The sequence below is a fragment of the Vidua chalybeata genome, chromosome 13, assembly GCF_026979565.1.
Source record: "Vidua chalybeata isolate OUT-0048 chromosome 13, bVidCha1 merged haplotype, whole genome shotgun sequence".
Taxonomy (NCBI): domain Eukaryota; kingdom Metazoa; phylum Chordata; class Aves; order Passeriformes; family Viduidae; genus Vidua; species Vidua chalybeata.
Window position 1 is genome coordinate 105,917 of NC_071542.1, and position 14,476 is coordinate 120,392.

The 14,476-nt window shown below is 39.1% G+C and overlaps 1 protein-coding gene across 11 annotated transcripts in view; it reads right to left on the reverse strand.

Annotated features, from left to right (window-relative positions):
- The window catches only part of HERC1 (HECT and RLD domain containing E3 ubiquitin protein ligase family member 1), a 103,056-nt gene that overhangs the window by 5,581 nt on the left and 82,999 nt on the right, over window positions 1-14,476 (reverse strand). For 10 of the 11 annotated variants that reach the window (XM_053954251.1, XM_053954254.1, XM_053954253.1 and 7 more), the window contains exons 52-69: window positions 13,877-14,004; window positions 12,567-12,694; window positions 11,770-11,970; window positions 10,288-10,418; window positions 9,141-9,340; window positions 8,544-8,658; window positions 7,856-8,002; window positions 7,233-7,334; window positions 6,918-7,091; window positions 6,319-6,612; window positions 5,584-5,649; window positions 5,337-5,462; window positions 4,786-4,924; window positions 4,154-4,335; window positions 3,364-3,519; window positions 2,744-2,866; window positions 2,067-2,169; window positions 1,196-1,365 (exon numbers count right to left, since the gene is read on the reverse strand). In XM_053954251.1, the coding sequence (XP_053810226.1) occupies window positions 1,196-1,365; window positions 2,067-2,169; window positions 2,744-2,866; window positions 3,364-3,519; window positions 4,154-4,335; window positions 4,786-4,924; window positions 5,337-5,462; window positions 5,584-5,649; window positions 6,319-6,612; window positions 6,918-7,091; window positions 7,233-7,334; window positions 7,856-8,002; window positions 8,544-8,658; window positions 9,141-9,340; window positions 10,288-10,418; window positions 11,770-11,970; window positions 12,567-12,694; window positions 13,877-14,004 (2,685 nt within the window). Of the gene's footprint in view, window positions 1-1,195; window positions 1,366-2,066; window positions 2,198-2,743; window positions 2,867-3,363; window positions 3,520-4,153; window positions 4,336-4,785; window positions 4,925-5,336; window positions 5,463-5,583; window positions 5,650-6,318; window positions 6,613-6,917; window positions 7,092-7,232; window positions 7,335-7,855; window positions 8,003-8,543; window positions 8,659-9,140; window positions 9,341-10,287; window positions 10,419-11,769; window positions 11,971-12,566; window positions 12,695-13,876; window positions 14,005-14,476 lie in introns of those variants that run through there. The other variant, XM_053954256.1, reaches the window with a different exon arrangement.

Sequence of the window (14,476 nt, forward strand, 5' to 3'; positions counted from 1 at the left end):
AGATGATAAAAAAAAAAAATCTTATTTATTTACAGCATATATTGTGATAAAAAAATGTCTGCCATATATGTATTTTCACTTTATATCTTTGACAAAATACTGCAGCTGCGCCCAACAAGAGTAACAGATCCAGGTGTCAAAGATACCTAAAAACAGCTGGAGACTTCTCAAAAAATCTCTCCCAGACTGAGGATCTGATCCATGCTGCTAAGTCCTGTATTTCAGTCTCTCATATATAGACGGCAAAGCTCCTACCTCTCCTGTGTGCTATTTAAACAGCATTTTTGTTGTAGAATGTAAATCCTGGTTTACAAAAACAGAACATTTACTGAAGCTGTCACGACTTTTCACTGAGTTTCATATAATATCCTAATTTCATATTCTGCGAGTTAAAAATTTCCTATCACAAAAGTGTATTTTTTCCCCACTTCATATAGAACCAGTATTTTGAACCACAAGGAAAAGCATATGAACAGCTTTCAGAATTAATTTCTCTACATTTTTACACTATTTTCCTCTTCCAAAAATACAAAGTACCATATTAAAAAAAACACTAATAAAAGTAATTTTAAAAAAACACCTCAAAAAATGTCTCAAAAATTTTTCCAAACACCTTGCTCAACAAACCTTCTCAAAAACTCAGTCCTAGATAACCACAGGATGAAGTGTGGCCAAACTTCCTGAAACATCAGTAGCTAACACATCAAGAGACTCTTTCTTAAATTTGTAGCCTGCAGTAGAAAAATTTGAGTAATGCATGCGGTGAAGGAGGAGAATTTCTCATTTACTATGTTTTTTCTGACTTAAAAAAAATCACTCCTTTAAAGAGGTTCATTTATATTTTCATTATGAAAAGTATCTAAAGAGTTCAAAAATCTGACATCAACCGTAAATTTTATTATGTTGAAAAGATGACAGCTTAAGAATTAGGAGAAAAGCTGCAATTCTTTTAAAAAGCTTGAATTTGAGTAATTTGGGTAGCATGTTTGGAGTGCTTTCCCAAACTGGTACCATGGCAGAGCACAGAGAGTAAACAAGAAAATAACGGAAATCGCCTAAAACACGATTGTGCTGAGGCGTGAAGGAGGGAAGGAAAATCAAAGCTTTCTTTTCCAACTAAGGGAAGCCATGCCCAGCACAGCTGTGAAGGGCAGCAAGAGGCTCCCTGAGTTCAGGAGCAGAGAACAGGATGTACCTGGCCCTCGGAGTTGCTTCCCCAGGCGTAGACGTCCCCCGTGGAGGACAGGGCCAGCGTGTGCTCGGCGCCAACGGCGATGTCCTCAATGAAGACCCCAGCCAGCAGCGGCACCTGCTGTGGCCGGTTGTGGTTGCGGGCACGGCCCTCGGGCAGCCCAATCAGGCGATCTGCAAGGGCAAGCACCAGGCTCCAGAAGCAAGCAGCACTCAGGGGGATTTCATTACAGGCACAGGCAGGGAAGGGACAGACAGCAGATCTGTACAGTCCTGGGGCTGGGACACAAGGGGAACCCTTTAGCGACAAAGGGCGTGGCTGTTCCCTGCAAACTAGTGCTGCCTACAGCGCTTGTTTACACTGCTAAAGCTGTTTGTATCCATGGTCAGTCAGGAACAAGACCAAATTCGACTAAACCAAGGCCTCTAGATCTAAATGCGTGGGTTTATAACAAACATGAATTAACTGACTTCAGAAGTTTCTGCATGTTTCATTCAGTGCATGTGGAAATCCTCCTGCCCAGATTGTTAAAACATGGGCAAGTATGTGCGCTTAATTAGAAAATGTAAACTTTGAAGTGACCCGGTGTTTACAGATGTGTGTGAAACTCAATGAACTTTTAGGAAAATGCTCTTCAAAAAGTAAATTCGTATAATGAAAGGTGTTCTGAGATCAAACTAGACAGAGCTACAAATCCAGATTTCAGGTGTACGTTAAAATTGCATTGGCCAAGTTCCAAAATTTAGATTAGGGCAATGTGTTTCTACAGAGTAGCATTAGGTCAGTCTTAGAAACACATCTTAATATTCTTCCTTTTCACCTGCAATTTACACAAGCCTATACATTGAAATGTCAAAAGAGCAGTTTGTCTTACCTTGGCCAAAAGTATACACATGACCATCTTTTGTCAGCGCAACCGAGAACTGAGTTCCACAGGCAACTTTTTTTATTCCAATTCCACAAAGAATATCCACTTTCTTTGGGGTAAAGTGAAAGGAAAACAAGCTATAGTATTACAAGGATATAAACAGAAAGCAAACACAAATTCAATCTGTAACTCCTGCTTCCAAAAAAGAATTTTTTTTATTCCCACTGTGCAGCACACACATTGTAGGATTATTTTAATTAACACTTGGAAATTAGTACAAGAAACCGAAACTTTTTTTTTTCAATGGAATGAATGCCCTATTCTATGCAAAATCATTCAAAATACCTTCTTTTTTACTGGAAGCGAGGGGGAGTGGCATGGGAAGAAGTAGGTGGGTGTGCAAACAACCTTCTCCCCAGTTTCCAAAAGAAGAAATCTCTCTTCTCTAAGATAAGCCTCAGATTTTGACTACTTGTACTGCTACTGGGACACAGTCACTATGATGTACACAAAATTCTTGAGAGTACCAGGCTCAGCATAATGTATCATCAGAATTATTTGTGCCAGATTGTGTATTAACAGCATGGAATTAATAACATCTGGAAATCACACTCTCAACACTGTGCAACATCTTTAAGAACACTGAACGTTTATGCAAAGAATAATTTCCTTGGGAATCTAACCTGTGGTGAGGACTTTGCAGTGGAATTGCCCAAACCAAGTTTACCATAATCTCCATCTCCAAAAGCCCAAACCATTGAGCCATCTGTTGACACGGCCACTGTGTGATTGAGGCCACAGGCAACCTGGGTGAGAGATATAATGTTATTATCACTGCTTTTGCTGACTTACTAACTCAAACATACCAACTACCTTTAAGAAGAAAAACTGTGTTTTGAAAATGAACTATCCCTGTAAAACCACCAAAACCTCCACTGCTTATTAGAATATCTTAAAGACCCTTAGGACTGAAAAAATACAGCAGTATTTTATCAACACTTGCTTTCCCTCAGCTCACAGAACCAAAGGATAGTATTATGGCACACACGTTCCCTGCTTAAAAATACAAGGAATCTCATGAATTCGCGCTTAAAAAATGTGTAAATCTTGAAATGTTAAAAACACAGGCAGTTGTGCACAAAGATGATCAAAAGACTCAGTAAAGTAAGTATTTAAAAAATCATGCATAGTCGAATTCTGCCATCATAATCAAAATAAAAACCAAGGTTAAAAACCACAATTGAACACTTAAGTAACACAAGCTTTAAACTAAGATACATTGCTAATTTTAAATAAACCATGCCTGGCCAATCTGGTAACCTTCCAGCGCCGTCACTCTTTCTGGAAGTTTCTTATTGGAAGTATTTCCAAGCCCCAATCTACCATAATCACCATTTCCAAATGTAAAAAGTTTGCCATCTGCTGTCACCACAGCTGAGTGCTTGAAGCCACATGACATCTGGAAGTAAAATAAGCATTACTTTTACACACATTTTAGACTTGGAAGTTTATATTGACTATTACATGTACATATGTAATACCTTTCTTAACCCTAAACCATATTTCTTTTTAAAGAAAGAGCTTATTTTTAAAGAAAGAGCTAAAATACAAACATTTTAGTATTAACTATTTCTCCAGCAACTCATCTCTTAACTCTCTTCTGTGGCAATGTTATGGAGGGGGACTGGAGGGTATTTGTGTGAAGAATTTGCTGTGTGATTATCTAATTTTTTTATAAAGAAACCTCCACTCAAAAGCAAATATAGTTTTGTGCATTGTTAGTACTTAGGAGGTGGTCTTGGTGACCAGTTGTGTAGGTCAAAGTCACCTGACAAGGATGAAGGGAAACTTCTAAATCATGTCAGCATTTTGATCATCTTTAAATTACCCCTTTCTTCCATACTCTTTCTATTTTTAGTCCTCTCCAGTACCAATTGTCAATTAATATATCCGTGGTATTGACAAGCTTTAACTGGAAACGACCACCCTGGTTCATAAAGCCTAGAGAATCAAGAAGTTGCCTATTTTCATGCAGTTCTACAGCACTGGGTTCCCAGCCCTGCAGCTGGACGGAGAGAGAAATATTTTGAAACCTGCACGACTTCTTCTCCCTGCAGAGCCTCGATCTGCCTGGGCCTGCGCTGCCTGTCGCTGTTCCCGTGGCCCAGCTTGCCATAGTCCCCATCTCCCCAGCTGAAGACTTCCCCACTTTCTGTCAAAGCCATGGAATGTCCATCAGACCCACAGGAGGTCACCAGCTGTGTCACAACAAAGCCTGGCAAAGACAAGCAAGAAAACAAAGCTTAGCATCACATATAACATTTATCCATGGGTGCTTCGTGGCAGCCAATTAGGTCTGGGGAAAGGAACAAACGGCAGTAAGTCTTCTTTTTATAGCAATTAATTTACTTTTAATTTGAACAAAACCTTTGTTTTCTTATGGAGAACTTGTGCTTCTGTCCTGCCCTTAGCTTTGAAATTAAGTGCTCCTTATTTGAGCAAACATTTTTCCCTGAAGCCTTCTTAAAATTAAGGAATTTTAACATACTGTATTTAAATCTTAAGGAAATGTCAAGATTTTGCTTATTTGTTCAAATTTTTAATTAGAAACTACAATATTTTAATGAGTAAATCTGCAGAAGAGCATCAGCAGAAACAATTATACTAACTACCAAAATGCTTATTTATGCTCCATCACTGGATGGAGCAAATACAACAGTTTTACCTTGCAGTGCTGAAATGACAGTTAAGACATGAAGATCATCAGAATTTCCTTGTCCCAGTCGCCCATAGCTCCCTTCACCACAAGCCAAAACTGTGCCATTGGCTTGGATGACAAAAGTACAATTCTGACCACAAACCACCTAGTTTAGAAAGACATGAAGGAATGTTAATAAATTATATGCTAAATGCAGCAATGCTGTAATACTTGCATTACAGTGCACCATTTCCTTTTTCTTTGCAATTATATCAACACAATATTCCATCAAGTCCATGCTATTTCAGAAAGCGTAACTGCCACGTATTATGTGAAAGTTGTGCAGGTATTTTAAGATCATGCTCATATAAAATAATTCTGTGTTGTCAGATTTCAGTGGCTTCTTGGTTTGAATTTGTTAAATAATTTAAGATTTCCTTTCTGGTGAAAGCCATGTTTTGAGATGCTTAGAGTTAATTCAAACAACAAATTGAAAAGATATTTAGTGAGGGATTTTGACAAGCTGTACAAACAGCAGATGGCAAATGATGAAATCATGACTGGTTCTAAGCGATCACCTGCTGGGCTGGGGAGAACGAAGGTGCTGCCACTGGGATCATGACATTTCTGCCAGCCTCTGCCAGCTGCCCGTGCCGTCCTGCTCCCCACAGGTACACATCACATTTGCCTCCTAAGTGCCAATCCTAGGGAAGAGCATGAAAGAAGGCTTTAGAACAAGAGCACTTTCAATAGCTTGCCACATTTCAAAAGAATAAAAACCCCTCCAAAGCACCCCAAAGCCTCCAAACCATCAATTTAACTGACCTCTGGCCTTGATGTTGCCCAAGACATGATCTGTTCATCCATGCCATTGATCCACTTACTGTTATCCTACACAGCAAAAGCCACATTTACCACATTCAGCTCAAGAGATGCACGTTATTTTTCTGTTATACAATATATATTTTCCTAAGAACAATATTTAAATTATTCTAAACAAAAATGTGTGCAGACTAGCAATGACACTGCTACCCATGACTTGCGATCCAAATCAATGAAAGAAAAACTAAATTCATGATGATCTTTTTCTACTTACTGATGCATAGGGGGCTTTTTGAAGTTTCAATTGCAAACACTGGCTTGAAATGTTATAACCTTGCTTATAAAAAAATCTTAATTAAAAATTTCTGGTTTGGTTTACATAACAAGTCATGAAGAAAATTGACGCTAGTAAATAATTTGGTGTGGAAATGTTACAAAATGTTACTCTTAAAATTGCACTACAAAGCTCTACATTTCTTCCTATCACACATGAAAATTACTGCCATAGTTTTGGGTTTTTTTCTATTTTAATGTGCAACTGACTTGCACTCATTACACACACACACACACAAGAGTGCAATCTTAACAGTATATTCTCATAAGTTAATTAAAAAATAAACTTATTGCTGGTGCTTATGTTACTAAATATAAATGTTTACAGTTCAGTGATTTCACTGCATCATACTGTGTGCTGAGTAATAGCACACTTGACTGTTAAAACAATATATCAACTTTTACCATCAGGAAAGTAAGCTCATCCTCTGGAACAGGCTCCAGGTCTGGGACAGTGAAGGACTCTGGGAACTGAGCTCCCTTGGCCAGGGCTTCAGCAGCTTTTATGGTAGTGGAGAAGCACTCAAGCCAGGCCCATTCCGTGGGGTTCCAGGCAGAGGGGTCAGGTAGGCAGCTCTGGTGGTGAGGTGGCACAGGGGGGTTGCAGAGCAGCTGGTCCAGGTGCAGCCCCACGGCCAGCGATGCCAAGCACTGCATGTAGGGGCTGTGAACCAGCTGGTCCCCACACACCACATGGGGCTGCAGGGCAGCAGGGAGGAAAAGGGAACACCCAGTTAGAAACATACACCAATCACTTCAATATACAAGCCCTTAAAAGCTAGTCCTGTAGAACAGGACCTTCCTCCATGCTTAATCAAAGTTTTTCTAATATTTTAAATATTTTCAAATTAGGAGACTAATAGCTTTGAGAATAGTGAAAGATATTTCAAGTAGAATGCAGGAAAGTCTTCTGGGTTCTCTGGTGAAAGACTGAAACCGTCTGAGATCTAAGCAGTGAACTCATGTCAGCCATGAATGCTAATAAACATTTGCATTTCTCATACCTTTTCATAGGCATACTGCTCCTGCAGCATCATGGGCAGGCGCTCTAGGAATGCACGCATGCACGGAGCCATGTTCAAGCCCAGAACTCCCTGCTGCTTCAGCGCAGTCCTGCACGTTGCCAGCACGTGATTGGAAGAGATCCACTCTGAGGTGCAGTTCACCACCAACACGTCCTGTTCAACAGCAGTCACATTAGTCACATTAGAAATTAAAAAGTCACAAAGCAGGATCACTCAGCTCCACTGATTTATCACCAACCATCTTGGTTTCCATAGGGCCCAGAAAACACAGAGGTTCAAACATTTCTGTCTCACCTTTGATCTGTTAGAGCAGGCAGCAACTCCAACCTCAGGGATCCACACTGCAGTCTGGATAGCTCCAGACCCTATCACAACACTCTGCAGTACTGAACCGTCCTAGGAAGAAAAGGGGTTGGAGCCAGGTGCAAACAGAGCTGCAGTTCTGTTCAAGTGCATACACATTCCTAAGGGATGATACTTGTACAAGCTTTCAATAACTACTTAAAAACTGAACTGCTTAACCTAAAAGCAGAAACCCCTCATTTTTATCATATTAAGGAGATAATATAAGTAAGGATTCAAAAGTGTTTAATAATCCACAATATCTAGCTCTTTAAATTAAGAGTCCTCAACATAAGAGAATACTGTTCTTAACTATAACAAAAGTGGCTGGTTCTGCAAAGCCTAACTACCATGACCAATCCTACAGAATCAATCAATACTGAACCATAAAGTTCTTCAATGCTAAGTACAGTTTCAACTTATATTTTATTATTTATGATGTTATAGCATTATTTTACACCACACTTTCTCTAATGTATCTAACATGTGGGGGGGTGGAAGCTGGTCTGATACCTTGACCACTTCAGATACTCTTACTAAGAATGAGAATCAAGCCATATCAAAGATGATCTTACCCGTAAAGACCAGATATTCATGAGGCCACCAAGGCCCCCAGACACCAATGCCAGCCCATCAGGACTGAAAGCAACAGTGCGGACAGGAGTGATGTGTCCTCTCAGCTGGAACACACACTTCACTTCCACTGCCTTCCTGTATCCATCCTGCAAGCAATCACACACTTATGGAACACTGCACTACTTCCAGTAAATTGAGTAGCATGACATGTCTGTATTCTGCAATAAATACTGATCATCCATACAGATGGCCAAGTTCCACTAAATAATTTAAGAACACCCAGGCCCATGACAATATTTTATAGATAACTTGATCACATTATCAGCTTTCCTCTCCTTACAAAATACTATCAACAAAGACCACACTACAATTTATGTAGGTGAAAATAATCTTCACTCTTTATCTACAAAAAACTTTGAACTCTCATTAAATTTTAGGATATACTGATCAACTTTTAAAGGAAAGAAAACAGACCAAAATATCATCTTCAGCCTTAATCTTAAATGAATTTTTCAATTTCCTGTTCTGAAAATGCCTACACATACATAAATGCAATATAAACATTTCTTAGCAAATTTCTTCTCTCAGGAAACTTTGAGATTCAAGTAACTCACTCATATTCTTCTCCTCTTTCAACTTCACAATGAGCAAAGAGAATTTCTTACACACCAAGTTTTGTCCTTTTACCTTGGCACTTGTTTCCTGCTCCCACCATCCTTCTGAGCAAGCTGAGCTGGACTGCAATGTGATTATGATGTCCTGGGGAACAGTCCAGACACTCACCAAACCATTGTGGCATCCCCTAAAGCATGTCGAGTGACATTAGAAAAACAAAATGAAGATATTAACTAACAAAATATCAGGGGTCTGGTATTAACTTATATACTAGTAGTCTTCATGACCTTCCTATAAAACCACATTGTATCAACCAATCTAAAATAGAAATGCCTGCTCCAAATGGGTAAATGCATTTATTCCTATTCCTCACACGCAGTAGCTTTTCCTTTTCTACTAACAACATATTCTCAGAAAAAAAATTTGGATGAAGCAAAAAAAATTCCAAGCAGGACCAGCACCCACAGGTCATGGAGAAAACAGCTGGTAACACAACCAGGGTCATTCCTTTTATTTGAATTCTGGAACTTCACTAATCTCATGACAACTGACTTGCTGAAGGAATATTATTTTTAAAAAAACAAGTCCTTTTCTTTGCTACAGACACTACAGATTGGTAGAAAACACCTGCAAAAGAACTACAGAAACAACAAAAAACCAGTGACTTACGTAGCTAACAGAAGCTGGGCCTTGGGTCCTTTCCCTGGCAGAGCACACCAGGCAATGCCATTCACCAGGGCTGGGTGGGACAGGGAGTGCAGGCGCCTCCAGCACCCTCCCAGACACCCCCAGAGCTTCACTGTTTCCTCTTTGGCACAGGTCAGTAGAATCTTACCAGTTGGGTCCCACTTCATACTAACAACAGTGTCCTGTTGGATTTAAAAAAATGAAAAGCTGGTACGAAGTAACACAGTAATGAGAAGGAAATTTAACTCTCAGAGCTAATGTAACTTTTAATTACTAGTAACAAAAGTATTTTATTCTCACATAAATCACAGATAGCAAGTTGCAATTATGAAGTCATAATGCTACATTTCAGAACTATCAAATTAAAAAGACTTCAAAAAGTTTCCTGAAAGAAATTAAATGGGAAACATAGAAAAAGATGCTTTCTTTTTACCGCAAACCTTTCTTGATTATTTTTCCCCAGAAGTAGCTTTGAGTCTGAGGTAGGAAAGAAAGACAGCCCATAGGAAGAAGGCAAGTACAGATTTATTGCCACAGTGTAGGACTGCCCTGCTTCACACAACCAGAGCAGCTCTTGGAAGCAATCAAGATGCTCATACTACACCTACATTTGAAGAATTCTGCTCTTAGCCTAACAAATAATTAATGGACTATTAATGACTCATTATTACATTCTGGCCAAGCAAAGGTTCTAAACCTTTGCAACTGCATATTTAGAAAAACACCTTTTGCTTTGCAGAGGAAGCTAAACAAAAACGTGACATAATCAAAATTAAAATTTATGAGTATTCTTACCAAGTGAAACAATTAGTCTTTTAAATCCAGTCAATGCACAGCTGTGTGCTTAATTCACTTCTGTCACTGTCATGTACATATACTTTACAGTGTTTGATAGCAAAGAGGGTATCAAGTTTATATTTCCTTTTCTTTTTTTACATTTGGTTGACTGTTCCTTTAGAGTACATTATGTTAATATGTGTATCAGAAATAGGTGTGAATTTTTAAAATAACATGCATTTGTCTTTATAAATAGCTTTCAAATAGAGAGAACAGCTTAAACAGATTTTACCTACAAGTAAAATTTTTACCCACAAAAAGTCTACGTTAGTTTAAGAAAGATCAGCTCCACCTTATGTGCATCAATGAGAACGACTCCTCCTTTTTCAGTTGGTTCCTTTGTTCCTAGAAGCAATTTTCCATCTGAATAGCCAACAGCAAATGGTCTGTCTTCACTGAACCAGGCCAGGCATGTGACAGACACTGCATGAACAGACAACATAAACATTCATTAAACTAAACTGAACTTCACTCCTACCAAAGAATGCAGTGCAGTTGTCTAACTATGAAGTGCATAATAATGTCCACCATCACCAGGGTCACTTACCATTTTCTGGTCTGAAAATTTTCCTGAATTCATATGATAAAGATAAAACTGAGTATCACTAATGACAGTTTTGTTGGGATTATTTTGTACTAATTTTCTCATTCTTCTTTTTATGAAAATAATTGCATTTATATTCCTGGCATAGTAAAAAGAACTATACCAGGTAAAAGAAAAAGGGTAGACTGAATCTTATATATGTATCTGAGATAGACTTCTAAAAAATGCTCTGAAAACAACTTGCCTCCCCTAGCAATTAGATACTGCTTCACTTGATTCTGGCAAAAATTATCTGTAGGCTTCCTGAAGAAGCCAGATGCAAAACCACACTATACCATCAAAAATCTGCTACTTGATGTCCTTTGGGACTGAAGCTATAAAGGAAAAATGGCAATCCTTGAGGAATTCAAATGACACTGTGCAGGCTATCTGCAGACAGAGCAGACACTGCAGGGGATCTCTACTGTTTGTCCACAATGGCAAGGAATGGCAGGATTTTACCAGATTACTACACACTGTTTGCCTCTGCTGTGGGGGAATCAGGGTGCAGATAGAGATCCCACAGACTTTTCTCCTCCCATGAACCAGAAATTATATCCCATGAACAATAACCAAAAATTGTTATATACTTCCTGTGGGAGGGGTTCCTGCTCTCCCTTGGGAGGCAGCAACAGTTTAGAAATCAGCTGCTGCTCTCCACCCCAGAAGAGCTGTCCATCAATGTTTAGCATACTCCCCAGTTCCAGAAAGTTCAGTTATTCTGTTACCCCCATTGGCTCCTGTTAGAATACCACTCCTCCTCTGTACCCTGATTAGTTCTCTGTATGTCACCCCACTCTGTCTCCCCCCTTTACCCGTTGCCCGTTGGCTGTCCTGTACCCTAACCACTCCTACTCCTTTGCCCTTAATACCCAATCCCGCCTTTCCTCGGGGCTTCCGGAGCTGGCTCCCTTCTGGAGAGTTCGTGCCCCCCGTTTTTCCCTCCTGTTCCTGCGACGCTCCTGAAATAAAGCCTCTAGGAATAAAGCCACTTCGGAGCCCTCTCGTCCTTACGGTGGAGCTATCCGGGTCCCGCCACCTCCTCCCCGCGGACCAGTCCTCTGAGGGTTTTCCCCCGGACAGGCTGGGCACCCGGGTGAAGCCCGGAGGACTTGTATTTTAATACAACTTCCTTAATAAAAAGTGGGAGTGTTCACAATTTTCACTTCAAATACTGATGCAGTCTCTTACCATCCTTTCTGTAGCAGTGTTCCAGTTCCAGCCGGTGCATGGCTGAAATATCCACAACTTCAATAAGAGCCAGAGATCCATCCATGCGCCCAATTAACAACAATTCTGGAGCATCTCCTGTCCATGCTGCAGCTGGCCCTTCTTCTGGCCAGGCTAGAGCAGATACCCAGTGCGACTGAAGATCTAATAAGCCTTTTCCTCCTAGGAGATCAAAAATTCTGTTAAAACTACTTCATCTTCAGAAAGGAAAGAAAACAATAATACTTTCCACGGGAAGTATTTTTTTCCCATGGGGGGGGAAAAAAAAAAAAATCAAGATATCTTACTGAGAGCTAGGACATACTACAAATTCAGCTAAGTTACCAGAATACAAAGCAATGGTTCACTAATCTATGCAGACACAAAATCTCGACAACAAATCTCAATTATCATTCAATTTAGGTAGTTTTGTTAAGGAAGGAAGCTGAATTCTTCAGTACCCACTAAAATTATACTTTTCTTGGGGACTATCTATTACCAGAGGCACAGTAACTGGTGACTTTTGTAAGTGCAAAGCAACAGAATGAAGTTTATAAATTACAGGGATTAAAAGTCTTCCTCTCAAAGATGTGTATCACACATCCACTTGGGGTTAGTGCCTTTCCCAAACTAAACATGTTCACAAGAGACTGTGGGAGATGGTAGGCATTTAAACTGGACAGTTAAATGCTGGGGTAAACAAACATGCAGTGACTTGGTAGCTCCCCATACTTCTATATGCTGGACCACGAAGCGCCCACAGGCAGCCCAGGACGTACCATTGACTTGCCAGATGTTCACCATCTTTTCTGTAGCTCCAGCCAGGTACTTGCCACTGATGCTCCAACAGATAAGAGATAAACTAAGGTCACTGGGTGACCCCAGACCTTCTTCAGAGTCACCCTCTCTGTAATAGAATAAAAGAATTAAATTAAGAGAGCATTTCCTTTAAGTAGACAGGAAAACCTAGAACTCATAAAATATCAGAGCTAGAACCTCGAGTCCTGCCATTACAGCAGATTTACATAAAACTTTTTTCTGCTTACAATAGTACATTCCCTCTAAAACCACTTCAAATTACAGAATGAGATACTACTTATTTCCCAGAAATTTCAAAATAATTTTCAAACGGAAACTCTTTACCTATTTAATCTCAAATTTAACATCTTCAAAAAAGCAAAATTTTCTGGGGTGTCATGAAATGAAACAATAGCATGGACAAGAAATAAAAGAGGCACATCTTACTATCAATTCTATTTTAAACTCTTCCTCCTGTTACAATCTTGTTACACTATTCTAAAACTCCATTTAAAAGTCTGCTTTGCCTAACTGTAACAGGGGTACAGATACCTTTAATTGCCCTTAAGATCATACACAACAGCTACATTTTTTACTGCTTTTAGTACCAGAACAATTAAGGATATAATACTGTTATATAATTTTGGTTGTTTCTTTTAAGGCCACATCTAACACCAGCAAGCAAACAAGAACTAAGCCAACCACTAACAAATTGTCATCAAAACAACCTAGTAGTTTACTATTGCTTCTTCATTCTTCTAAGTTCAACTATGCTTCACTAAAGAATTAGATTTTAATCCTTTCTTTTCCTTTCTTCTTTTCTGGACATACCCAAATGACAAAAAAAAGTACTTCCCAGACACTCATGTAGAATTACATTTAGTTCCTGTAACTCAGAAGTCAGAATTCTTTTTTCACACGTAAATCCATGACTTGTAATAATCATGTTATATGCTGGAGCTGTCCACTGGAAACCAGTGAAGGAATACTCACTTTTCTGCTACATGACAGTTCCAGTTCCATACCATTTTTATTTTACCCATGTCTCCTTATGTCAATTAATTAAGGATGCTTTTAAACAGCATTGACATGATCTCTTTATAGAGACACTTACCAGATTGACATTTAAGTTCTGTTTTCAATTTTAACCTATTTATTTTTCATGCCATAAACACAGCAACAGAAAACAAAGGAGAGATTTTAAGTGCAAAAGATAATGATAACAGCCAACCCTGCAGTATTTTACACAATTACAGCTTAAAATAGTATCTGTTGTAAAGAATCAACTTACAGCTTGTTGAGCACACAGGTCTGTTGCAATGAATACTGCTTCTTTGTCACATTCCACACTCTGATGGTGCCATCATTCCCACTTGTAGCCAAAAGTCCCTTTTTATTGCACCAAACACATGTCATGACCTACAAATACCAAAATAACCATGGCACAACTGGAATTTACAACTTGGGTACGTTTGCTCACTAATATTAAGCAAACACTAACCAGCGAGACAGTGATTTAAATACCCTGTAACAACCAAACTAGACTTATTTTTCTACTTTTACAGCATTATTTACTGCAATTAAGCAGGCTTGATAGGGACACTACACTTCATACAGCCCTACACTCCACTGGCCACTATTGCACAGAATACTGCACAAATACGTTAACTATTATGATAGAAAAATTAATGCAAATTAAGATCTAAGGAAATATTCAGAGTGATTCTGCTGACTTTATGTATCATGACAACATTTTCATGACCCTCGTAATTGAAGCCTCAAAGAAGCTGAACGTTTTTGTGCATCAGAGGTGCAACAACTTTACCTCCAAAAAATTACTTCCTGTGGGAAATCATTTCAGCCAGTGTAATTGCAAAATGATGCTATCTTC